General features: G+C 37.8%; 1 protein-coding gene across 2 annotated transcripts in view; it reads left to right on the forward strand.

Moving 5' to 3' along the window:
* Positions 1-27,657, forward strand: part of Ubr1 (ubiquitin protein ligase E3 component n-recognin 1) — a 173,725-nt gene continuing 146,068 nt past the window's right edge. The window contains exon 1 of one of the 2 annotated variants that reach the window (XM_063249551.1): positions 1-224. In XM_063249551.1, coding sequence (XP_063105621.1) covers positions 144-224 — 81 coding nt within the window. In that variant the 5' untranslated portion in view covers positions 1-143. The remainder of the gene's footprint in view (positions 225-27,657) is intronic. The other variant, XM_003475450.5, reaches the window with a different exon arrangement.

Genomic DNA, 27,657 nt, shown 5'->3' on the forward strand with positions numbered 1-27,657 from the left:
CGGACCGGAAGCTGCTCCTCGCTGCGTCAGACTCCACTTCAGGGGCCGTCGTAAAAGTGTCGCCCCGCGTCTGTCCGACGGCCCACAGGTTTCCTCTCGCCTGCGGCGGGGGCTGAAAACTACTGGCATTAATTTCCCTTAAGATGGCGGATGAAGAGGCCGAGGGTGCGGAGAGGATGGAAGTCAGCACCGAGTTGTCCCAAGCCCCTCAGCGACAGGCATCAGTAAGTCTCGTAGGCAGGTCCCTGTTGTCGCCCCCCAGAGCCTCCCTACCACGCTCCGGAGGATGGGGCTTCCCCCTTCATGGCGGTTCTGGGGAGGGGGAGTCATAGATTGATCTGGAAGGAAGCCACCAAATAAGAAGTTAGCCATCCCCCACCTTCCTGCTGGCCAAGTCTACGGAATTTAGTCACTGTCATTTATTAGTTTGACGAGCTGTGCTGTGTGGTGGCTTGCTGTGGGATCCGCGGCGAGCCTGGTTGTAGAGCCATTTTCCTATCAGATGCAGTGCCAGTTCCTCCAGATGACAGGAATCCGGGACGGGACACGGCGCGTGGGGTCGTGTCGCACAGTTGCTTAGGTGCAATCTGGTTGTAGAATGGAATGTCGCCGCTGTCACGTTCTGTCCAGATGTGGAGTACAGAATTGTAGTCCTTCAGTAAAACATCTTGAGAGCCCTAGGCCTCAGCCTCAATGGAAAAACCCGTCAGCTGTCGCCGACTTTTTGGAAGATTAAGAATGAACTGCCAGACATTTCAAGTTAGAGAATACCATTAGTATCGAAATCTGTACTTTGCTGTTGTTTTTTAAAACAATGGGAAGGTAGTAAATTTGAGGCCGTAGTCTGGCTACAGGGAAAGAGCGGTGGAGGCAATGTCAGGGAATGCTCCTGGCGCCAGCCCCTTGGCCCCCATCTACGGGGGAGATAAATAGGAAAGACTTAACTATCATTTGCAGCATGATGTATCAGTTTGTCTTTTTAGCAGTATATAGAATGAGTTTGGAATATAGATGTCTTCGTTTAGTTGTTTGTAGTTTAAAGCATTCTTGAAGTATTTGTAACGCTGCAGACACTTGAGCACTGTTTCTTGAGATAGCAAAATGAGCAATGGAAATGAGGCAACCACAGGGATGGGAGAGACTGCCTGGGAGATAGCAGATAGGGACAGAGTTGAAATAAGAATTTGCACTAGATGAGTGCTTGGAATCTTCCTTGACCCTGAAGAAGTTCAAACTAACAGTACAAGTAGTGAAGGATGAAAAATCCTTCACTAAGAGGTTAAGGAGCTGAGCATGGTGGTGCACACCTGTTATCCCAGCACTAGGGAGGGTGAGGCAGGAGAATGAGTTCAAGGCATGCCTGAACTACATAGGGAGACCCTGTCTAAAAAAGAAAAGAAAAAAAAAAAAGACGTTAAGGAGTGAAAAGTTTGGAAGCAGCTGACCCATCTTGTAAACTGAAGGCATTGGGTATCTAAGGCAAACTCTTGAGCTACATCCCTAACTATGAAACATCTCTTAATGATAAGCCCAGCTGTTCACTCACAAGACTGAAGCAAGAGGATCACCTGAGCCCAAAAGTTCCAGGCTAGCCTTGCCAACATAACAAAATTCTTGTCTCAGTGACGAACACAAATAAATAGTAGCTTGTGCTTTCTACCTGTTAAAAGGAGTGGAGACATGGCGCTGTAACCAGAAAAGTCGCAGTTTCATATTACCCATTTTAAAAACATTTTTTAAAAAAATTTTTGCTCTGTAATTTAGGCTAGGCTTGAACTCATTGTGTAACCCAGGCTGGCTTCAAACTCATGGTGATCCTCCTGTCACAGCTTCCTGAGCGTTTGAATTACAGGCATGAGCCACCACACCCACCTAATAAATGTTTTTAAACTTTCGTATATTAATTCCTCCTAGGAGGTATAGTAAAACTTCACCGGTCTAATTTGGAATTGGAGATAATGATAAACCCAGCTACATACTCAAAAGGCTGAAGCAGGAGAATCACCTGAGCCCAAGACTTCCAAGCTAACCTCGTTAACATAACAATACCCCAACTCAAAAACACAAATAAATGATAGCTTGTGCTTTTTACCTGTTAGAAGTGAAGTGCTGTATTCAGAAGTTAGTTTCATATTACCTATGATGATTAATACTTATTTAAAACTTTCATATATTAATTCCTCCCAGATTGTATAGTAAAACAGTGTAATTTGGCATTGAAGATAATGGTACAGTAATTGCTAGAATCTGTGTGGCAGCTCTTTATTGTTTAAAATATAATACATTTCTTTGGACTAGGCTTTGGACTTTGCAAAATAGTGGGTAGATAGTGTAATTTGACCAGTGTAATTCATAGTCTGGACAGACAATATGAGTGCTTCAAGAATTTAAATTGAAGATTGGGTGATATGCTGGGTGTGATGGCGTACTCCTGTAATCCCAGCATTTGGAAGGCTGAGGCAGGAGGATCATTGCAAGTTTGAGATCAGCCTGGGCTACAAAGCAAGCTCAAGGCCAGCCTAAACTGCATAAGAGACACTGTCTCAAAATACCAAAAAAAAAAAAAAAAAAAAAAAAAAACCAACCAAACAAACCAAAAAAACTACTTTTTTGTTTGTTTTCAGTTAATTGAACCCAGAGCCTCATACAAGGCAACCATTCCATCACTGAGCTACATCTCCACCTCTTTTTCTTTGCTTTGCTTTTTTCTTTCTTTTTTTCCTACTTCTTGGTTTTTTGAGATAGGGTCTCACTATATAGTTGAGTCTGGCCTTGAGCCATGAAGCCCAGGCTGGTTTCAAACTCATGGCAATCCTCCTTGGTGCTGAGATTACAGGGGTACACCACCTTTCCAGTACCAGCCATGTTTCAGAGACAAGATCTTACTGTGTTGTCCAGGCTAGCCACAAACTTGGCAGTCCTGCTGCCTCAATCTCCTAAGTAGCTGGAATTCTAGACACACTGTCACTGTAACCAGCTTGTCTGAATCTTTCTACTTGACCCCAGAGAGCAACCTTCTTTCTTTTTTTTTTTTTTTTTTGTATTAGAACTTGAACTCACAACTGCATGCTTGCAAGACAGGCGCTTATGCTACTGGGCTAAATCTCCAGCCCCTTTCTTTTCATTTTAAAGCTGCTATTTTCAGTTTTATTCTGCCAGCAAAGTAAGATATTAACTTCTCACTTTACTGCCTCTTCGCTTTTAAAGCGAGCTGTTTTAGTAGTTTTAAAAATTTCAATGATTAGTATTTTAAATCACCATTGGAGGCAGAGGAAAACAAAAATAATAAATATGGTACAGTTACAAAGGTTTAAGAACTTTTACCGCACCTATTAGAGTCATAGCCCATGTTATAGTTTCAAATTTTCTTAAACATCTTTTCTTGACCCCAGGTCATTTTTTGTTAGATAACTATTAGTAATATTTGTAACATCACGTAATGTGCAACTAGAATGATATAATAATCATAAGTTATTGGGCATTTATAAAAGACATCACTTGAAAATCATTCTGGTACCTCGGCTCTGTGATGATACAAAAATACGCATTTTTGAAAGCATACTCTGCTGATTCTGAAATCCTGCCACGTGGGCCACATTTTGTGTAGCTAGACATTTGGAAGTTACTGGTATAGAATTGGCAACTGAGGGTGTAGAAATGAATAAGATAAAAAAAAAAAGATAAAAAAAATGAATAAGATCTTTGAAGAGTAGTGAGTGACTAAGTGTTTATTTGTGGGAGGGAGGGGAGGAGACTTGGAGATGGATCAGTTTATGATGTCGGAATAGGTCAGTGTCAAAGTAACTTTGCAGAGAGGGTAGCTGGTTGGGTCTGTGGTGAGGGCAGGGAAAAATTGGGAATCCAAAGTCTTATTTGAGGTGGTCTCCCAGAATATCTGCCATGTTTGACTGGATTTTCTTCCTCAGACTTTTTTTTTTTTTTTTTTGCCTATCTATACACTCGACATAGGTCAGTGGTGGCCAACCTATGGCATACATGCCGCAGCAGGCTGTTTGTGTCATTGAGAGCTCTAAAAGGTTCACCATCACTGGCCTAGATGATTTCATCTAGTTCTAAAACTTTAAATAAGTTGTTGCCCAGAGTTGCTTTTGTTCTTCTAGGTCTCTTCTGGTTACTTTATAACTGTGGATTACCTTGACTTCTGAACTCCAGAATCATAAATTCAATTGCCTATGTGACATCTCCACTTGGTTATCTGATAGGTATTTCAGACAGATGGACCAATTAGGAAGTTAACATCATAAGCCAAGCCATAGTTGATAATAGCTTTCATTGGGGAGATTATCACTGGAGATGAATTTGAGAGAGTTTGGAAATATAGTAGAACCAAAAAGACTTGCTGATTGGTTAGGTGTGAGGGACACAGGAAAAAAAATGATATTCTAATCTCCAATTTTTGGCGTAAGCATTAATGACAGTGGTTGTATTGTGTATTAAGAGAAAGGCAAATCAGGAGATTTGTTGGTACCACAATAGCTCTTGAATACCAGCATCACCTTGTCTCCTCTCCATCTCTGTAATTTAAACCACCATCTGCTGCATGAACAATTTCAGTTGCTTCTTAACTACTTTGCCATTTTCTAGTGCATTCTTTTTTTTTTTTTTTTTTGTCTTTTTTCGTTTTTATCGGTACCAGGGATCGAACTCACGACTTCCTGCTTACAAGGCAGGCACTTATGCCGCTGAGCTAAATCCCCAGCCCCTCTAGTGCATTCTTTATGGAGCAAGTAGTGTAACCTTTTTAAGACTAAAGCAGATCAGTCTCCTCCCTAAATCCTTCAATAGCTTCACACAGTATTTGCATATAAGTCTAACTTCATTTGAAGCCCTTTGGTTCAGTCCTTTGCAACTATATACCTCATTTTCTGTACTTTCTCTTCATTCACTTTTAGCTACATTGTCCTATTTCTAAAACAAGCCCAAACTCTGTCTTGCTTCAAGCTTGTGCCTTTCCATGCTGTTAGAGTGACTTGTTGCTATTTTTTAAAATGCCTTTTCACTGTGTGTGTGTGTGTGTGTGTGTGTGTGTGTGTGTGTGTTGCTGGGGACACAAGAGGCCCTCACACACAGCAGGCAAGCCTTCTACTAAGCTACATTCTAGTCCTGCTTTTTCTTAATACATTTCCTAACTAAAGGTAGAGTCCTTTTGTCAGAAGATCCTGTTTCTTTCTTTCTTTTTTTTTTTGATCCTGTTTCTTTCTTTCTTCTCTTGCGTTTAGTATAACTTGTAATTACTGTAGCATTTTTTTTCTTTTTTTTTGGCTGCAAATTTTTAGCTTTTTAAAAGACATATTTGTTGGGGGGCTGGGGATTTAGCTCAGCAGCATAAGCACCTGCCTTGCAAGCAGGCGGTCGTGGGTTCGATCCCTGGTACCAAAAAAGACCAAAATAAAAGACATATTTGTTATACATATTGATCACATTCTTTGCAGGAAATTTGTACCTATACATAATATATCTTGGTTTGGGGGGGGCTCTAAGCTCATGACCTTGTGCTTACCAGTGAAGCACTTGAGCCACTGAATTAAATCCCCAGCCTGATTCTTCTTTTTTTCCTTCATTCCTCTTTCCTCCTTTCAACTCTTCTTCTCCTCCTCCTCATTTACAAATGTTTCTATTTTTGTTTCCATTTTTTTCCCTTTTATTCTCTTTTCCTCTTCCTTTTCTTCTCTTCCACCCTTCCCATATGAACATGTTCCTATTTGTCAACATCTATCCTGCATTATGATCATTTGCTCTCTAGGTTTCTCACACAAGAAAAACAATTTAATATTTAAACTTCTGTGCCAATTTATTTGACCTGAGATTATAGCCTCGAGGTGCATCCATTTTTTCTCTTACAAATGACTCAAGTTTATCCTCCTGTATGGTACAGAAATGCTTCACTGAACATAAATAGCACATTTTCTTCATCCATTCATCTGTTGATGGGCATACGGGCTGTTTCCAAGCCCTAACTATTGTCAGTTATGCTGCTATAAACATAGATATGCGTATATGCTGTGCTATGATACTTTTCTTTCAGTATGATATCAGAAGGGAATAGCTGCATCAAATAGAAACTTTAGATTTAGCTTTTTGATGAAACTCTGTACTGATTTCATAGTGGTTGTACCAGTTTACTCTCCAACTAGCAATAGAGAAGGGTTCCTTGTTCCCCACGGCCTTGCCAGCATTTGTTAGGGTTTGATTTCTTGATGATAGCCATTTTTTTCTGGAGTGAGACGGTCTTCGATTTTTTTGTTTGTTTGTTTTTGTTTGTTTGACACAGGATCTCACTCTGTAGTTCAGGCTGTCCTTGAACTTACTATGTAGCCCAGGCTGGCCTTGACCTCAAGATGATCCTCCTGCCTTAGCCTCCTAAGTACTGGAATTACAGGCATGTGCCAACACCTGCAGCCTAATTTTTATTTCTTGAATGACCAGTGATGTTAAGGATTTTTTCCTGTATTTGTTTGCTGTTTCTGTTTTTTCATCTGAGAAGTGTCTGTTCATTTCAAATGCCCATTTTTGGATTGGTTCTTTAAATTTGAGGGGTCTGACTTTTTTAAAAAAATTCTTTATATATTCTAGATATTAGTCCTTTGAAGAATAGCTGATATAGTTTTTATCCCATTCTTTGGGTTGTTTCTTCACTAAGTTGGTGGTTTCTTTGCCTGTGCAAAAACTTTTTAATTTAATGTGATCCCAGTTGTTGATTCTTTGTAACATTTCCTGTGCTATTGGAGTTTTGCTCATAAACTGTTTGTCTGCAACTATGTCTTCTAGTTTTATCTATTCTTTCTTCCATCAGATTGTTTCTATTTATTTATTTTTATTCTTATTTTTTTACTTTTGAGGAGAGCCTTGCTGCGTACCCAGGTTGGTCTCAACTTGCAGCAATCCTTTTGCCTCAGCTTCCTGAGTGCTAGAATCACAGGTGTGCACTATCACATCCCACTGTTTTTATATTTAGATCTTTGATCCATTTCAGTTTCAGTTTAGTGCATGATGGAAGATATGGGCCTAGGGTTATTGTTGGTATGCACAAAGACAGTTTTTCCCGCCTCATTTATTAAAGAGGTTATTTTCTTCCAGTGAAGGTATTTAAACCTTTTCTCAAACATAAGGTAGCTGAATGTGCTTGGAGTTGTTTCTGCACATTTTGTTCTGTTCCACTGCTCTTTGGGTCTGTTTTTATCATAGTACTTTGTTTTTTATCATAGTTTATCATAGTTTTTATCATAGTACTTTGCAGTATAACCTTCAAATCTAGGATTGTGATGCTCCTTGCATTGCCCTTGTTGCCCAGAATTGGTTTTGCTATTCTAAGTGTCTTCTGGTTCCAAATGAATTTTAGGATTGTGTTCCCTAATTCTATGAGGTGTGCTGTTTGTAGTTTGCTTGGCACTGCATTAAATCTGTGTAACAGTTTTAGAAATATGACTATTTTCACTATATTGGTTCTGCTTATCCAAGGACAAGGGATATTTCCTATTTTCTTTCTTTTTAAAAATTTTTATTTTTTTATAATTTTATTTATTTTGTGGTTTTTTGAGATAGGGTCTCACTATGCAGTTCTGACTTGCCTTGGACTCACTTTGTAGCCCATACTGGTCTCGAGCTCACAACAATTCTCCTGCCTCAGCTTCTCGAGTGCTGGGATTATAGATGTGAGCCACCACACCTAGCTTAAAAGTTTTATTTTAAAGAGAAAAACCCCAGCAATTTCAAAATATGGTAATTAGAGGCTAATAATGGCTACACTGCATATTGTTATCTTTAAAGTAGTTACTCAGAGTATAACATATCTGCATTTAATTGCCCAAACAATAGTAGAACAAACCTTTCTTTTCAATGAATTAAGAGAAGTTAGTAGTATAACAATCTCAACTATCTTTTATATATATAGTTATAGATATAGATATATAGATATAGATATGTGTACACATTTATTTCAGATCACAGTAGGGAGACAATATAGTGTTTATACTTGTGAGTCTGATTTATTTCACTTACAAGTATGGTCTCTAATTGCGTCATTTACCTATAAATGTCTCAGGTTTACCCTTCTTTTTGGCTGAGTAGTACTCCATTGCAGAAAAATACCATGTCTTTTTTATCCATTTTTCAATTGATGGACATTTAGGTTGTTCCCAAGATCTAGCTATTACCAATTTTGTTGCTATAAACATGGGTACACATTATCACTGTGGTATGATGTTTTTAATCCTTGGGAAAGAAGGGGAATAACTGGTTTGAATGGGACGTCTAGTCCTAGTTTTTGAGGAATTTCTACAGTGGTTGCAACAGTCTGCATTCCTACCAATGGAGAAGGGTTCCTTTTTCCCACAGCCCCTCCAGCATTTATTATTGCTTGATTTCTCCATAATAGCCATTCTTTCTGGGGTGAGGTGGAATTCAGTGTTGTTTTAATTTGTATCTCTGGAATGACCAGTGATATTGAACATTTTTTCATGTATTTATTTGCTGTTTGTATGTCTTCATCTGAGAAGTGTATATTCATTTCAGATGGCCATTTCTGGACTGTGTCCTTAAATCGGAAGTTCTGATCTTTTTTTTTTTTTTTTTTCTTTTTTTTCAGTTCTTTATGTTCTCAATAGTAATCTTTTGTCTGAGGAAGAGATAGCAAACATTTTTTCCTACATTGTGGGATGTCTCTTCACTTTGTTGGTGGTTTCTCTTGCTGTGCAAAACTTTTTAATAAGATGAGATCCTAGCTGTTGATTTGTGTGTGTGTGTGTGTGTGTGTGTGTGTGTGCACCAGGGATCAAACTCACAACCTTGTGCTTGCCAGGCAGGCACTTATGCCACTGAGCTAAATCTTCAGCCCCCAGCTGTTGATTCTTTGTGACAGTTTTGTATTTGGGATTTTATTCATTAAGTCCTTGTCTGCGCCAGTGTCTTCAAGTTTTACGTACTCTATCTTGCAGGCAGATTTAATGTTTTCTGTTTTACTATTAAGATCTTTGATTCATTCCAAATTTAGTTTAGTGCTTGGCAAAAGATATGGGTTCAGTTGTATTCTTTGGCATGTGCAGAGCCAGTTTTCCCAGCATCATTTATTAAAGAGGCTCTCTCTTCCATTGAATGTGTTTGGTACCTTTGTCAAAGATAAGGTAGCTGAGTATGTCTGGAGTTCTTTCTGCATCTTCTAATCTATTCCATCTTTGAGTCTGTGGTGTTTGTTTGTTTGTTGTTGTTTTGCCAGTATCTCACTGTATCTCAGTACCTTTATAGTATAATTTCAGTCAAGAATTGTGATGTTCCATGTGTTGACTTGGTTGCCCAGGATTGCCTTTGCTATTCTAGGTCTCTTCTGTTTCCAGATAAATTTTAGGATTGTTTTCTCTAGTTCTGTGAGATATGCTTTTGGAATTTTTATTTGGATTGATCTGTATCTGTATAACAGTTTGAAATATGACCATCTTCACTATATTGGTTCTTCCTACCCAAAAGCATGGGATATCTCTCTGTTTTCTGTTATGCTCTTCAATCTCCTTTTTTAAAGAGTACTGTAGTTTTCAATGTAGAGGTCTTTTATATCCTTTGTTAGGTTGATTCATAGGTATTTCTTTTTTTTTTTTTTTTTAATTTTGCTTTCTTTTTTAAAAGGTATTTTTTTGCTAGGGATTTAGCTCAGTGGCATAAGCGCCTGCCTTGCAAGCAGGCAGTCGTGAGTTCGATCCCTGGTACCGATAAAAACGAAAAAGACAAAAAAAAACCAAAAACAAAAACAAAAAAAGGTATTTTTTCCCTGATTGCTTGCTCAGTGAGTTTGTTTATTCGTATACAGGAAGGCTATTGATTTTTGAGTACTGACTTTGTTTTTTTATTTTATTTTTTATTTATTTATTTTTTTTTTCTATTTAGATTTCTTGAGAAGAGTGCTGACTTTGTAACTAGTTTTGTTACTGAGTTTACTTCTTAAATATAGAAGTCTGTTGATGGAGTTTTTGAGTCTTCTATGTAGAGTATTCTGTCATCTTCAAATAATGATAGTTTACTTTCTTCCTTTCCTATCTTTATTCCTTTTGTTTCTTTCTCTTGTCTAATTGTTCCAGCTAAAGTTTCCAGGACTGTGTTTGTTGAGTAAGACTGGAGACAGTGGACATACTTGTCTTGTTCCTGATTTAGAGTGAAAGCTTTCAGCTTTTCTCCATTTAGTGTGACGTTGGCTGATGGTTTGTTGTAATGGCTTTTATTAGATTAAGATTAAGACCATCTATTTTAATTTTATGTAGGATTTTTATCATGAGTAGATGCTGGGCTTTGTAAAAAGCTTTTTCTGCATCTATTGAGATGATCATATGATTTTTGTCATTGACACTGTTAATATAGTACATTACAGTTATGGATTTATGTTTGTTGAACGATCCCTGCATCCCTGGGATGAATCCTACTTGATCATGTACAATATTCTTGATGATTTGCTGCAATCTGTTTGTTACTATCTTATTGAGGGTTTTTGCAGCACTGTTCATTAGGGAGATTGGCCTGAAATCTCTTTCTTAGTTGGATCCTTCTCCAGTTTTGGTATCAGGGTAATACTTACTTCCAGGAAAAAATTTGGAAGTAGTGCTTTCTGTTCAATTTCATTAAAGATTTTGAGAAGTAGTGGTGTTAGGTCTTCTGGAAATCTTCTTGTAGAATTCAGCAGTGAATCCATGAAAGCCTGGGCTTTTCTTTTCTTTTCTTTTCTTTTTTTTTTTTTGTCTTTTTCCTTTTTATCGGTTCCAGGGATCGAACTCACAACTGCCTGCTTGCAAGGCAGGCACTTATGCTGCTGAGCTAAATCCCCAGCCCCACCTGAGCTTTTCTTTATTGATAGGTTTTTAATTTATCTTTGATTTCGTTTTTTTTTTTTTTTTGTCTTTTTTTCATTTTTTATCGGTACCAGGGATCGAACTCACAACTGCCTGCTTGCAAGGCAGGTACTTATGCCGCTGAGCTAAATCCCCAGCCCCTTGATTTCATTTATTGACAGTGGGTTATTTAAGATTTTTATATCTTGGTTCAGCTTTGGTAATTCATATGTATCTAGGATTCTGTCCATTTCTTCTGTATTTTCCATCTTATTAGAATACAAGTTTTCAAAGTAGGTATAGATGATCTTCTGGATTTCTGCAGGACCTGTTGTGATTTCACCCTTTTCATTCCTAATTGTGTGGATTTGAGTCTTTTCTTTCCTTTTTTTGATAATGTTGGCTAAGGGTTTGTCAATTTTATTTATTCTTTCAAAAAACCAACTCTGATTCATTGATTCTTTGTATTTTTTTTTTTGTCTCCAATGTGTTAATTTCTACTCTGATCTTTGTAGTTTTCTGCCTTGTAGGTGCTTTCAGTTTAGTCTGCTCCTATTTGTGTAGAAGTTTCAGGTTCGCCATTGAGCTGTTTATGTGCGCTTGCTCTATTTTCCTGATACAGATATTTACTGCTATAAATTTCCTTTTTAGGACTTCTTTCATTGTGTCCCATAAGTTCCAGTATGTTATATTGTCATTATTATTCAGCTGTAAAAGCTAATTTCTTGTTTAATTTCATGTGTGACCCATCAGTTGTTCAGGGGGGTGCTATTTAATTTCTACATGTTTATGAAGTTCTTTTTTTTTTTTTTTTTGGTCTTTTTCCTTTTTATCGGTACCAGAGATCGAACTCATGACTGCCTGCTTGCAAGGCAGGCGCTTATGCTGTTGAGCTAAATCCCCAGCCCCCTGAAGTTCTTTTTTTTGCAATAGATTTCCAATGTCATTGCACTATGGTTTGGTAACGCACTAGGGCTAATTTCAGTTCCTCTTCATTTACTTAAGTGTGTTCTGTGAGCTAATATGTGGTCTATTTTGGAGAATGTCCGATGTGCAGCTGAGAAGAATATGTATTCTGAAGTTGTGTAGTGGAGCGCTGTAGATATCTACTAAGTCCATTTATTCAAAGTTTGATTTAGTTCTAATATTTCATTATTGATTTTTTGTCTAGTTTCTGTCTTTTTGTTACAGTGGGGTATTGAAGTCCCCCAATACAACTGTATTAGACTTTTCATATCCATTAGTATTTGTTTTACATAGTTGGATACACTGGTATTTGTTGCATATATAGCTATGATTGTTATATCTCTTCCTTTTGGACTGTTCCCGTTACAAAGATGTAGGTGTCTTGTTTTTCTTACTTAATCAGTCTTGTCTTGAAATTCATTATTGGAAAATAGAATAGCTACTCCTGCTTTTTTTCTGGATTCCTGTCATATAGAGTATTATTTTTCATCCTTTGTCTTTCAGCCTGTGAGTTTATTTTTTAATTAAACATGTTTCTTGTATGCAGAAAATTATTAGGTCTTGCTTCTTGATTCATTCTACCAGACTATGTCTTTTTGATTGGTGGACTGAGACCATTGACATTGATGGTTATAACTGACATGTATTGAATTATCCTTGTCATGTTATTTTCCTGTTGTTTGCTCCCCCTCTTTTTTCCCCTCCCCTTTGTTTAATTGTTTGTCTCGCCTGGTGAGTTCCTTCTGTTGAGATCATGGAGTTGTACTACTTGTTATCTTTAGAATGTCCTTCAGAACATTTTGGAATGTTGGTTTAGTGGTTATAAATTTCTTTGTCACGGAGGTATCTTATTTCCCCGTCAGTTTTGAAAGATAGTTTTGTGGGATAGATTAACCTGGGTTGAAAGCAGTTGTCCTTTAGCATTTAAAATACTTCATTCCAAGTTCTCCTTGACTTGAGAGTTTGTGCCAACAAGTCAACTGTAATTCTGATGGGCTTTCTTGTATTGGTGATTTGTTTCTTTTCCCTAACAGCTTTTAAAATTGAATTCTTGTGTTCAATTTCTGAAATCTTGACTATGATATGCCTGGCTATGAAATTTGTTTTATTTGGTCGTGGCTGAATTGAGAACTATATACCTGACTTACCTGTTGTCTAATTCTTTTTCTCTACCAGGGAAGTTTTCTTCACTGACGTTTTATTAACAACTTTTTAATATCACTTGTATTATCTCCTGCTTTTTTGTTAACTCCAATCAATATTAAGTTATTCTTTTTTATCTTATCTAGAAGCTGCTGGATTGATTTCTCATGGTCCCTTGCTAGTTTTGAGAAATATTTCATGATCGCTAACTGCGAGCCTGTCTTCTACATCTGAGATCCTGTCCTCACATTGGCTTAATCTGCTTCTAAAACTTTCAGTGGAGTTTTTATTCTCCTGGATATCTACTTGAATTCCATTTCTTTTCTGTGTGGAGAATTCACAGCTTCTGTAATATTCTTTTTTTTTTTTTTTTTTTTTTGTCTTTTTCGTTTTTATCAGTACCAGGGATTGAACTCACGACTACCTGCTTGCAAGGCAGGCGCTTATGCCACTGAGCTAAATCCCCAGCCCTCAGCTTCCATAATATTCTTGAGCTTATCTATTTTTTTTTTGTCTGTATCTGCTATAATATCACTACTCTTGGTCTTTATTTGAGGCAAGATTTCTGCAGTTCTCTGGGACATTATTTCTGATTTTATTTTGTTTTCAAGAGTCTCGTTCATTTGCTTTGTTGTTACTGACCGGCGCAGCCCCAATGAAACAGGAGACACTTCAGGTGGTAACAGGAACTGCCAACTGCTTTATTGTTGTGGGTTCTGGCTTATATATCTGACTGTGGCCAATCAGGTTGCCACAAGGAGGAAGGGCTGGAATGAGACGCGGGCTCTGGCTAATATACTCAGCTGTGGTGAATAGAAGTGAGCACAGGGTGGCTAATTTGGAGAGGGACGTAGCGCATTGCGAAAGCTGGCGTGGTCCTTAGTCCCGGGTGGGGTATGGTATGTTGAGCACCTGCGCCCAACAGTTACCACTTCAGAGAGGCCAGGTGGGAGGCTTTCAGATTGTCCCACCTCATTGCCCCCTGTGTTTGCCTTTGGCAAACTGAATGTCTGGGGTTGCATTTTGTTTAAATGTCTTCTCATTTTTTTTTCCTTTTGTTTTAATTCCTGGGGTAATGTTTTATATGGTGGGTTGCTTTATTGCTAGTATTTAGGACTGTTTGGTAATGAGTACTTCTGCACAGTGTCTTTCAAGTGTAGTTGGTTTTTACTCTGTTGGAAGATCTTACATCTTCAGTTTGTTGGATGTAAAAAGTTGTTGCTTCTGTGGCCCAGTCCCTGGTTCTTAGGCACTGTGCCACATTATTTTTTGTGACCCTTACTCAGTCTGAGTTTTGGAATATCAGGATGAATAGCTGTTTAGAATAATTATATAACTTTTTGGCTATAGTGATACCAATACAGTCAAACACAGCCTAGAAAATGACAAACTGAGCTAACCATTGATTTGCCTCCTTTAACTATATGAACTAGATTTGTGGTTATGTAACAAAATCTATAACAGACCTGAAAAATATATGCAGTATACAAGTCATTAATATGTCAAATTTGCCCGTAGGAGTAAAATTTAAAATGGATTAAGAAGAGAAAGGAGAAGTAGAAAAAGAAAAAATGATTAGAAGTAAGGTTGAAGTTCAAAGGGAAATCACACTAACTTTGGGAAACCATTCCAGAAGACTGGAGGGAAAGCGACCAAGAGATAAAAAGAAGAACAGAGCAGAACAAAACCACAGCCACAAAGAGGCTAGAAATCATGTTCACACTTGTATAAAAAAAGATCAAACAATGAAGGAAGGGGAAAAAAATCCAAAACATGTAAGGTAGGAAAAAAAAGTCCCCCTCCAGGTTTGTCCAGATTTATCTCTGTTTTCACTGGCAAACAACCTGTGGAAGCAGAGTCCTGATCCATGCCAGTCTATCCCAGCAAGCCAGCAGTAGCTTTTTGGCAGGTACTGGATTATCTCAGCAAACCTGTACTTTCTGCCCCAGATCAGTTGCATTTGGCTCATTGCCTTCCGAGGCAAGTCTGAGCCTGCTGGGCTGTCTCCAGTATGGCTCCAGGCCAGTTTCTCTCCCATGGGAATGCTAAAGCCCTTCACACTCAGAACCTGCCAAAGCAGTCTTTCTTGTCTGCTGCTCCCTTCTACTCCCTCTGTTCTCCACTGCTGCGTCTCCCCGTGGAGGCTTCTGCAATTGCCACCTGTGTGTCTGCAGATTCCAAGTGCTCCTCTGGTACACTGAGTCTTGTCTTGGGGAGAAGGTGCTTCCAGCCACCTCCTTTGTTGAAAGTTCTCTGGTTACTCTCTCTGTGGGCTTCTGTTCATGCTTTGGATTCTTCAAGGGTCTAGAGGACCCACTTGCCTCCTCCTTGTCTTTTTCACATTATTATATTCTAGCATCTGAATGAAATCGCTCTAAGAGTCTCTTTCTCAGCTGCTTACCACTTTGCCATCTTAGATCTGACCTCCATTTTCTGATGTCCTCTTTTCTTTTTTGTTTTCTTACTTGCTTTGTTAGATCGATTCCTAACTATTTCACTTTCTTGAATGCTATTCTGAGGGATGTGGTTTCCCTAATTTCTCTTAGTGAATTTATTTGTGTACGGGAATGCTATTGATTTTTGAGTACTGACTTTGTAGTCAGCTACACTACTGAATTTGGTTATTAAATCTACATGTCTTTTGGTGGAATTTGTGGGGTCTTCTATGTAGCACACCATATCATCAACAAACAATGATAATTTAACTTCTTCCTTTCCTATCCTTATTTCTTTTATTTCTTTTGATTCTGGATAGCGAACATATATGAGGCCTTTTTTTTTTGGTAGACATGGCTTCCTGAAGGTTGTTATTGGATGTGGAACCGGGAATGTGGACTAATCCCTGGGAAGCAGGATGTTCGAGAGGGAAGCAGCTGAGTCCTCAATAGAGGCTCAGTGATTGGGCCTGTTTTTGTTTTTTTTTTTTTTTTTTCCAGATGGGATCTTGCTATGTAGTTTGGGCTGCCCTTGAACTACCCTAGTCTAGCCTCAAACTCAAAGCATCCCTTGTGCCTCAGCCTCCTGAGTGCTGGGATTACAAGTATAAACCAGCACGCCTGACAAATGGGGAGATTTTTAATAATAGTTCAGTATTGCTATACTTGTGCAATAATCATGTGAATAAAAAGTATCCATAATCTTATGTGAGTAGAGGATCTTGAAGAAAGCATAACCTTTTGATAGTAGACTAAAATGCTGAGTTATAGAGTGAGAAATTACATGTTATTTTCATTGGAGGTAACTTTCCTTAGAGATTTGAGTCCGATAACTTCAGCAGCCCCTGGGAGCATTGGCTAACCCTCCTCCACACCTGGATGACCTCAGCAGCTGAGGGGAGTGTCAGTGATTCCTTCCACCACCTGCAGTACCTCGCTTGGATGGAAGGAACCTTGGCAACCCCTCCCCTGCCCAGAGGACCTCTGCCAGCTGGTAAGAGTGCAAGTTCCAGAAAAATGGCGGAGTGGTGAGCAGAAGAGAAAGAACCTCTCCAAGTTTTGGTGTCCACATCCTGGAATATAGCAATGTGAGGAAGAGAAGGAGAAGGGAGCTGGATCCCATGGACACAAGAAGGCTCTGAACTGAGACTTGCAACTCGTGGAGAGAGATAATTCAGGAATCCAGCAGAAGAAAATCAGGGCTGGTGGCCGTGCTGGACAGAGAAAAGCAGCAACGAAGCCATGGAGTCTTCATCCTACCATGTGCCAGCAGAAGACCTGCCAGCCGGCAGAAGCAGCAAGGAAGCCATGCACCCCTCCCCACTACAGGCTGCCAAAGTTCCTGCCAGCCAGGGAAAAGCAGCAAGGAAACCAAGCAGTCCCACCTCCACCCCCCACATGCACCCCCACCCCCGTGTACCAGCAAAGACCCTGTTGGCCAAGGAATAGACATGACAAGGAGGCCATGCAGCCTCCCTGTGTGCCAGCAGAGCTGGCTGGCTGGGGAGAACTAGCAAGGTAGCTGTGCAGCTATCTACACCAGCAGCAGCGCTATTAGCTGGGGAGAACCAGCAAAGAAGCTGAGTAGCCCCCTGTGCATTGGTGGCAGCCCTGCCAGCCAGGGAGAGCCATCAAGGAAGCCACCTCCACCCTGCCAACCTCCCACCCATAAGCAACTGGTTGTGACACCCGTTGAGATGATAACTGAAGTATGGAAGCAACCTGACATTTGTGTTGCTTGATTGACTGTGCAAGCCTGGGGCTAGTAGTCTAAGCAACTATTCAGAGGATAACAATATGCGATATAGTAATGATTGTGGATTTCCCACTGTCCTATCACTGTTTTATTTCACTTTACTGTTTTGTTTTATTCCCTTTAAAAGTAAATAAAGGGAGCCAGAGATTTAGCTAGGCAGCATAAGCACATGCCTTGCAAGTGTGCAGTTGTGAGTTTGATTCCCAGTACCAAAAAAGAAAAAAAAGAAAAGAGAAGAAATTTAAGTCCGTATCATTTGAGACCAGAACAGAGCTTTTTTTTTTTTTTTAAAGATAGGGTCTTACTATGTAGCCTACCTTGGCCTAGAACTTGTAATCCTCCTGCCTCAGCCGACTGAGTGCTGGAATGATGGCTGCCATGCTTTGCTCTAGCAGCTTTCTTTAGAAAGAGCACACTTTGAATGGGAAAACTATGGTGAAAACCTGGGTATCTGGAGTCCTAAAATGCTTTGTAACCAGGTCTTTGCAGGGCTTCATAACTACTGCTTTTTCATCATTTCATAATTTCTATTATGGGCCAATATTATGGGTCAGTAAGATATAAAGTTAAGTTCTAAACCTCAGGTCAAAATGACAAATTTGGTACCACTACCTGAAAGAGTCTAGGAAAAGGTACAGTGTGCTAGTGTAGATCAGAGATGGCAAATCTTTTAGAGCTTTAAATTATAATAAATACCTGGCGATGCCACATGAGCCATAGGTTTGCCACTACTGGTATAGATTGACTGGTGCTGGACACTCACTCTTTATGTTCAACAACATACATTTATCTTATAAATAAAAAGTTATCATTCTCAGTACTAAGTTGTAGAGAATCTGGATGGTTGTGAACTTATATCAGTGTGATGAAGGGTTTCTTTATGAAGGGTTTGAAGTGATTTCCCTTACCATTACTTTAGCCACTTCTCTAAAGGTGTTAATCATATGCTGTGCTCTATGAAACGATTTTCTTTAAGATTTTAATTCGTTGTCTAGGGTTTTTTTTTGTTTTGTTTTTTGTTTTTTGTTTTTGTTTTTGGTACCAGGAATTGAACTCACAACCTCATACTTGGCAGGCAGGGACTATGCTGCTGAGCTATATCTCTAGCCCACTAGGTTGGGTTAAGATAAAATTTTAAACCTCTTCAGTCCAAGGTGACTTACTGTGAACTCCTGTGCTTTCTTTCATATTTTGATTTAATGTGTGTCTCCGATTGAAGAAACAATAGTTTGTGTTTTTTTATTCTTCTCAGTACTATAGATTGAATCTAGGCCTTATACATGATAAGCAAGCATTCTACCATTGCACTACCTCCCTATCCCTTTTTTAATTTTTTATTTTTGTGTAGAGTCTCACTGAGTTGCCTCGGCTGTCCTGCCTCAGCTTCTCAAGTACATGCAATTGCAGGTGTGTGCTACCACACTCAGCAAATTGGTTTATTAAAACATTTTTAAAATGTGATTCCCTTATAATAAACTGAATGCTTTTGGAAATATGTTGTTCTAAATAAACATTACTAGAAGACTCCAGAAGAGTTACTGCACTTCTCTGAGTGGCATAAGCTACTTGCTACCCAGGAGTGGCATAAGCCTTGGCATGAATGAATTTTACTGTTAATCTCTTGAATATAATTCCCTTTCTAATAGTTTACTTAATGGTGTGCTTCAGAACAAAATCTTTTTAACTTGTTTAAAGGGGTAGGAGTGTATAAAGAACAACTCAGGTCAGAGACTAGCTGAGACCATCCAGCAGGCTTTTGTAAAGGCAACAGGTACCTGATTTAATATGCCTGGATGCAGATAGACAGCAAAAAGACCATCATGTGGTACAGAGAAAAGCAGAACCTTTTACAGGACTTGGACAAGAGGAGGTCCAGTGGAGAGATCAGACAAGGGACCTCAAGTGAGAAGGTCTGAGCAAACATCAGTGGTCAGAGTTAGTTTTTTTGGTACCAGGGACCAAAAGTATTCAAAATTTTTAGAGTGTTGGGTAAAAATTGATGTCCTGGTGCTGGGAAGGTTCCGTGTTCTGCCTTATTTCTTCTTTATGACATCCTATCCTGTGTTTGCCAAGGGCAGCACTCGTGCTGGGGCAGAACAATGTGGTGGCTGAAAAAACAGGTTGGGTGCTGGGAAAGTCAGGCCTGAGTGAAACCTGACAAGGACTATAACCATTTAATATCTCTTTATGGGCTAACTTACATTCAGTCAGTCAGTCACTTATTCATTTGTTCATTTATTTATTGTAGGCTAACTTATAAAATGCTTTTCAACTTTTAGAATTTATGGGTCAACTTGGAATAATTTTAGCCACAGAAAGAAAAACCTATTAATTTATCCATTATTTTTTTCAATGCACATGTAGTCTGCCTTGTATTCTAAGGAAGGACCTTTAGTTACGTTGTAAGTGTATAGTCCGCACAGCAGGAAGAGAATCTGAGATATGTACTCCAGAGGTTAGGAAAGCAGATTTCATCCATCCAAAGACTTCAGAATTGAAATATGACATATGGGCAGAGATTAAAAGGGAAGAGAATAGCTTAGGAGGGGCAGGTTACTTTTAAAAACTAAATTGTGAACTGGGCAAAGTAGCACATGCCTATAATCCCAGCACTTGAGAGACTGAGACAAGAGAATTGCTGCAAATTCAAATCCAATAGGGGCTCTGTAGTCAGTTCAAAGCCAGCCTGAACTACAAACTGAGATCCTGTCTGAAAACAACAGCAATAAAAACCAAAATCTAACAGCATGCTTATATATTCTTTCCCCAGGAAAGAAAAGAGAGGTGGTGTTTGTTGTGTGCCTCTATATTTGACCCTGTATTATATCAATACCATTAAGACATAGAAGAATTAATTTATTTACAGAACCCAAGGGTTGTAGGAATAACAAAACAGGATGAAAAAAATTTCCTTAGGCTAAGTATTGTATCAAAACTAACAAGATGTTACTTAATTGGCATAAAAACAAAAGCCTTACAATTAGATTAATTTGTGCAAAGGACATGTGTGGTTGATCTGAGGGTCTTAGATATTGTAAATCAGGTTAGTGCTCAGGACAAAGAATGTAATAAATAATCCTACTTTTTGTACAGAGGCATATTGTGTATGTAGAACTGGAGATGCAGGTCAGTAAAGTCCTTGTGTACTATTTGAGGGGCTCTGGTTCATATCCCCAATACCAAAATGTCTTGGCAAGTGGTTTGGATACCATTTCACTAGTGATTGCCAAATTTCTTTAATCATTCAAGTTTAGCCCCGGAATGAAGACTTGAGTAAAAGACAGTAGTTATCTTTATTTATTTAGAAGCTATTCGATGAAAAAAAGAGAGTAAAGTATCATAAATTATTCCAGGAAGCCTACAATTTTTAAATTAATTTGTTTGTTTTTTATTTTGAGGCAATACTTCATTGTATTGCCCAGGCTGGCCTGGAACTATTCCTCCCATCTATGCAAGAGCATAGTTCAGATTACATGAATATGTTACCATGGCCACATTCTGGCTCACAATAAAAATTACAAGAAGGTAGATTTTCATGTTGCTCATACTCTGTAAATGTGGAAGTTGCCATAGAAGTGTTTAGGTAGTCTTAGATAACTGCCAGATGTGTTAGAAATTATATTACAATGGTTTTAGTTTTGATACAGTTTTTAAAATACTAATACAAGAAAACTTTGTGTAACAAAAGATTTCTTGATGCTTAGCTATAATTACTAATAAAAACTACCTGTGAATAATACTAGCTGGGCAGAGTGGTGAATGCCTGTTCCAGCTGCTTAGGAGGCTAAGGCAGGAGGGTCATGAGTTCAAGACCAGCCTGGGCAACTTAGCAAAAGGCTGTCCTCAAATTTAAAAAATGAGTAAAAGTTCTGAAAATATAGTTCAGTGCAGGATCCTAATTTAATGCCCAGTACGACTCCAGATTTTATTACCATTATGAATGAATTAAGAGTCATGGGACCTCTGAAGGCATTGTAGATATCTAGCAGGTATGGTATGAACAGATACGTTTCAGATTGAACAAAAGGAACCCACTATAATTTCTTTTTTCAGAATGATGTTTGTAAACAGGCATCTATATCTGAGTATCTCAGAATTGTGAACATATTTGGTAGTCTCCATGGGGATGAGGAAAATGTTTGGAATGTTTGGGAATTTAAGTATTGTGAGAACTGTTTTTACAGAAAGAAAAAACATTTTGGTGTGAACATTGAAGTTTAAAATCCTTAATTATATTCCTGTTGTAACTAAAGGAAAACACTAGAACAATCAAAGGGGAGAAATCACACCTATGGCAGTCACCAATTCCTAAATAATACTATATTTATTCACTCAATAAAATATTGTGTAGTTTGTTTTGGTTTTGTTCTTTTTTATTTATTGTCTTGTTTATTTTTATTTTTATTTTTTTTGGTGTTGCCTATTCAAGGATTCCTTGAATAGTAAGTATATAAGCACCCTACTGAGGTGCATCTCAAGCTCTATATTTTGTAGTTTTTCTTTTCTGAAAAAAAGAAGACAAATTTTAGACAAGTTTTTCTCATAGTTGTTACACTAATGGAAAAATATTTTATGAGAATAAAGTTGCACTGTATCTCCTACAGGAATTCTATAAACAAAGTTATAGAAGGCTTTCATATTAAAAATTGCTTCATTCCTTTGGCAGGAAGCTGGTACCATTAAGTGATTACTGAGAACTGTTGTTGTGTGCTTGTGTTAAGGCACAGTTCTCCTCAGGGAAATTCCACTGCTGTTGGAAGCCATACATAAACATTTAAAGATAACCAAAGATATCAGGCAGTGGTATGAGTATAAAATTAGTGTCTCCTTTAGTAAGTGCTGTATTAGAGTTAACTTGAGAAACCTTCTTGGGCTTATCAGTGAAGTATTTGAATATAGCTGGCCTAGACCTGGGTCTTGAGGAAGAGAGATAAGAGAGTCTACTTAAGGCATTGGCACCCAGTCAGGTGATGTGGTACACCTGTAGTCCCAGCACTTTGGCCAAGGATCACATGAGTTCAAGGCCAGCCTGGGCTACATGATGATTCAGACCAGCCTGAACTGCATAGGGAGACCAAACAAACAAAAAGACATTGCCACCCAGACGTTCTGTCCAAAACAACTAGCAATGTAGAGAAATGTTGTAAAATATTATTCTTCATTCTAAATCACATAATGACAAAGCTGCAGAATAAGAATATTTAGCAATACTGTATTCAAGAATGTTGGGTAGTTTTTAGCTAAGAGGCTTCATTTGGAGGAAAAGTTTGAGAAAGCAAAACTTTATTGTTTTGTTCTACTGCCAATATGAAATTGAATGAATCAATAAGGATAAATTTGAAATACCTATATTCATATTTAGTTTAGTAGAATGTGCACTGAACTCTAGAAGTTAGGATATCTAGTTGGGATAAGTTTTGTTTTGTTTTGTTTCTCTTGAAGTGCTGATGATCAATCCCAGGGCTTCATGCATCCTAAGCAAAGCCTCTGCTACTGACCTACATCTCCAGACCCCTTAGTTCTATTTATGATGCTAATATTAAGTAGTTGAATAGTTAGCACTCTTCAACAAAAATCATTATTTCTCTGTGACTTGGGAAATCTATAAAGTAAGAAGCTTGTATAAAAGATCCTTTTAAGTCTTTGCTGACTCTCAAGTTTCTTCTACTCTTGAAGAGAGCTTGAGAAGAACTAGTAACAAGCTTTCTCTATAATAAAGTAGGACATTTGTGTGTGTGTTTCCTGTAGAACTGAGGAAAAGAACCTTAGGTAGCATAGTTATTACTTGTTAGTTGTAGCTATTGCCATGTATATGGAAGCACAGATTGTATATAACTATCCTAGAGAAGTTAGGGTTAGAATCCTGAGAAGTATAGTTGTTAGAAAATACTTCAATATTGTGTGGATGGGGCGATACTGGGAATTGAAGCCATGGCCTTCATAGTGAGCTACAATGTTAGCCCCTTTTTAACTTTTTAAAAAACAGGGTCTCCACTAAGTCACTTAAGTTGCCCAGGGTGGTCTTGAACTTGTGTTTCCTGCCTCAACCTGTCAAGTAATCTGGGGTTGTAGATGTATGCCACCACACTGAGCCAATAAAAATATTTTTAATTTTAAAGTTACAAAACTGAGCTGGGTATGGTGGTGCATGCCTGTAATCCCAGCACTTGAGAGGGAAAGAGTATTGCCATGATTTCAAAGCTTGAACTGCATATAAAAAATAGTATTTAAAAATTACCTCTAGACAGGTGCAGTGGTGCATGTCTATAATCCTGGCACACTAGGAGACTAAAGCAAGAGGAGTGCAGGATTGAGCCCAGGTGGAGCAATTTATCAACTTTAGTGAGACCCTACTTCCAAAAAAAAAAAAAAAATGAGAAGGGCTGAGGATGTAGCTTGTAAGGCCTTAGTACCACAAATACATCTAAAATACAGAATCATTATAATGGTATTACTCATTAAATAAGCAGACAGACAAATACAATGAAAATATGCTAAAATTCCACCACTCACTCATCCTAACATTTTGTGATATATTCATGATTTATCCCTGTGTCTGTATATATATATATATATATATATATATATATATGCACATAAATATATGTGTGTAGTATTTAATAAAAATGAGATGTAATTTACTGTACTATATTTTATTAATGTCTATTTATACTAGTAAATATGTATTTCTCACATCATTAAAAAATTTGTTTTTTACTATTTTCTTTTCTTTTCTGATATTTCTTTTCTGGTACTAGGCATTGAACTCAGGGCCTTATGCTTGCTAAGCAGGTACTGTGCTGCTGAGCTACATCCCTGGCCCAACATTATCAATTCTTTAAAAAAAATTTTTTTTTAGTTTTTAGACCTAAAAATTGCAAAAAGAATAGTATTGTAGTATATCTCTTGTCCTACATCCTGTAATGTTAACATCCTGCATAGCCATAGTACAAGAACAGGAAATTATTATTACTAACTAAACTGCAGGCCTCATTTGACTTTTTCCATTTTCCCCTAAATATCTTTTTTTCTGTTTCAAGATCATGTCCAGGGTACACTTAGTTTTCTCTCATTTCCTCCAGTCTGTAATAGCATCTTGATCTTTCCTTGTTTCTCATGACCTTTATACTTTTAAAGCATACTAAGTGGTTATTTTGTAGACTGTTTCTTAGTTTGGACTTGCTTGATGTTTTCTCATGATTAGAATGAAATTAAACATTTTTTGGCAGGAATAACAGAAAAATTGTGTACTCAGTGCAAGCATTATCAAGGGATTTTTTTTTATACTTTTTTTTTTTTCTCTTTTCTTTTTATCGGTACCGGGATCGAACTCACAACCACCTGCTTGCAAGGCAGGTGCTTATGCCGCTGAGCTAAATCCCCAGCCCCTATCAAGGGATTTTGATAGCAATTTTTTACTGGTGATATTTTTCTTAATCATTTAGTTAAATTTAAAGTTTATTTCTCTACTTTAAAATTACTCTTTCTCTTTATAGTTAATTTATCTTAAGAATTCCAGTACTCAGGAGACTGAGACAAGGAGCACTCTGGGTTTGAGGCCAGACTGGGCTACATAAGTGAGTTTAAGGCCAGCTTGCACTAACTACATAGTGAGATCCTATCACCAAGAAAAAGGGGGGAAAAAAAAAGGATCTTAAGGGAGATAATTTAAAATTATTTGGCATTATTTTGTTTTATTTCATTTTCAAATCCTGGCATCATTTTAAAAGAGCATATTATCTCATTGGTCTGGTCTGATCTAGTCCAGTCCAGTCCAGTGCAGACCCAGTGTGCCCCAAGAATTTGTTTTATAGATCAGTTGCAGTGGTATACACCTGTAATCCCAGATTTTGGGATCCTGAAGCAGCAGAATCTTGAGTTGGAGACCAGCTTTGAACCTGTCTGTGAAGTTCAAAATCAACCCTGCCTCAAAACAAACAAAAAGTGAAAAATGAAGTTTTGTAGTTTGCCTGTGCAAGTCTGTAGTCAATTTAGAATTAATTTTTATGCATGACATGACTTACGACGTTCATTGTTAAAGATGTCTAATCGTTTCCGTACCATTTTTTTTTTTGAAAACACCATCTTTTCCTCTTTGAGTTGTGCAGGTGCCTTCTCAACAATTGATTTGACTCTCTCTATATATATTTAGGTTGATTTTGATCTCTTTCTAGTCCGTTGATATTTGTGTCTATAACGCTAATGCCACACAGTGCAGCTCTACAGTGGGTCCCGAAATGAGGTAGTATAAGTGTCTTGTAGATCCTCTGAAGTTTCATATTTATTTTACACTTAATCTTAGCCAAAAGGCCGAGAAACAATTCCATATTTATTTTACTGTCAGTTTGCCAGTTTCTAAAATAAGCTTGCTGGTGGTGTGTGGAATTTCTAGATCAATTTTGGAAGCATGGACATTTTAACAATATTCAATCTTATAACCAGTGAACATGGTGTATCTATTTAAATGTTTTAGGAATTTAGTGAAGTCTTATGCATCTTTTGTTAAAACATATATATACTTTTCAGTACCAGGAATCGAACTCACCACCGCGCACGCCCTTAAAATGTATTTTATACTACTGTAAATACTTTTTTAAAGTCCTTGCTTTTCAATTTCTGTTTTGTTTTTTGAGAAATGGTCTCACTATGCAAGCCAGGCTGGCCTCGAGCTCTCAGTGATCTCACTGCCTCAGCCTACCAATGCTGGAATTACAGGTTTATGCCATTACAACTGAGTTTTCAGTTGTTTACTTTAGTATATACCAATATATAGTGGTTTTTGTATATTGATCTTATATTTGATGACCTTGCTAAACTGCCTTATAATTTGTGTGTGTTTGATTTCTTAGGAGAAAATTCTCTGTGAAGATGATAATCATGTCATCTGTAGAAACAGTTTTACTTTTATCCCCTTCCAGAGTTTATATGACCCATTGAACAGTTGATTGATGGAGTGTCTTATTAGCCTAGCTAGAATATCCATTACAATATGAATAGAGGAGGAGAAAACAGGTATCCTTGCTTTGTTTCTAGTCTTTGAGGGAAAGTATATTATTATTAGAAATATTTTCTCAAAATCTATGCTTCTCTTTTGTATTTTTATTATTTGTTTGTTTGTTTAATTGTTTATTTTTGAGGCAGGATTTCACTATGTAGTGCAGGCTGGCTTTGACTTTAGTTACATAGCCTAGGCTGGCCTCCAGCTAGTTTATGGGAACCCTCCTACCTTGGCCTCCCAAGTCCTGGGATTACCAGTGTACACCATCATGCTTGGATTTCATATTTTTAATATCCTTTTTATTTTTAAAGTCATGTATACTATATCACTTTTTTTTGTGAGAGGGTCTGACTATGTAGCTCAGGGTTACCTCAAATTCACAGTGGCTTCTTTTCTAGTGCTGGGATTACAGGCATGTGCCTGACTGCCTTCAATAAATTTTTAGCAAAAGTTATAGTCATCAGACTACAAACTCGAATGTATGTAACAAAATATAAACTAAAAGTCCTATAGTTTTTATATAACTATGAGATAAACATGCAATGTTAGTAAAACCAAAGAGCCAATTTATTTCAGGTGAATGGTGTAGATTGTATTGGAGTTAACTGCAGCTAACTGCCAATGTTGGGTTGATAAGTAAATAGCTGTATCTTTAGCCCAGACTCCCCCAACTTTGTTCACTTAAACCCACTAATGATATGTGTGGTTGGTTGACTGATTTTGTGTTATCAGAGCTAACATTTAGGTCCACATTATCAGTGAGAATTTCTCAGATGTCTGTTTATACAGAGCATTGGTTGATATCTGGAAAACTATCTAGTTTGATTGATAAGAGCAGAATGGAAGGGTTCTTGAAATCAGCAGATATTGGTTAATAAACCCACTTACCATGGGAGTTAGGAGTTTAAATAAACAGAGATGGCTTTGCTTAGTTGAAGTTGATCCTCTCAGTGGTCTAAGATGCTAAGGAGCCAGAACAGCTGAGTAGGAGTTTTTCCACAATCATGCATTTTGAAGTTATCAATGATGTTTTGTGTATTAATAGTTCATTCCTTTTATATATTCCTGAGTAGTAGTTGGATGTATCACTATTTGAAGGACAGTTACATTGCTTCTGATTTCTAGTGATTATGAAGAAAACTGCTGTAACATTTGTGTACGAGGTTTTGTGTGAACACAAGTTTCATTTATTTGGTAAATTCCCAGTGGTTTTTACTTTTTAATGATGAACTCATTAGATATTATTGAATGTGTAATCATAGATTTCAGAAATCCAAGGACTCATAAGATGCAGCCATATCAAGTGAGTATCTACCTCCCGCCTCTTTTTTTCCTGGTATTGGAGGATTGAATCCAGTCTTCACACTGATCTACATCTCCATCTTTTTAAAGTTTTTTATTTTGAGACAAAGCCTTGGTTTGAGCTTGTGATTAGTTCTCCTCTGTCAGTCTCACAGAATGCTGGAATTGTAGCAATGCATTGCCACACCTGACTAGAGTAAGTTTCTTAAGCAAGGAAACTGGTTTGGGAGG

Source organism: Cavia porcellus, unplaced genomic scaffold (genome assembly GCF_034190915.1).
Source record: "Cavia porcellus strain 051 isolate PalLab524CR breed Dunkin Hartley unplaced genomic scaffold, mCavPor4.1 scaffold_6, whole genome shotgun sequence".
Classification (NCBI taxonomy): Eukaryota; Metazoa; Chordata; class Mammalia; order Rodentia; family Caviidae; genus Cavia; species Cavia porcellus.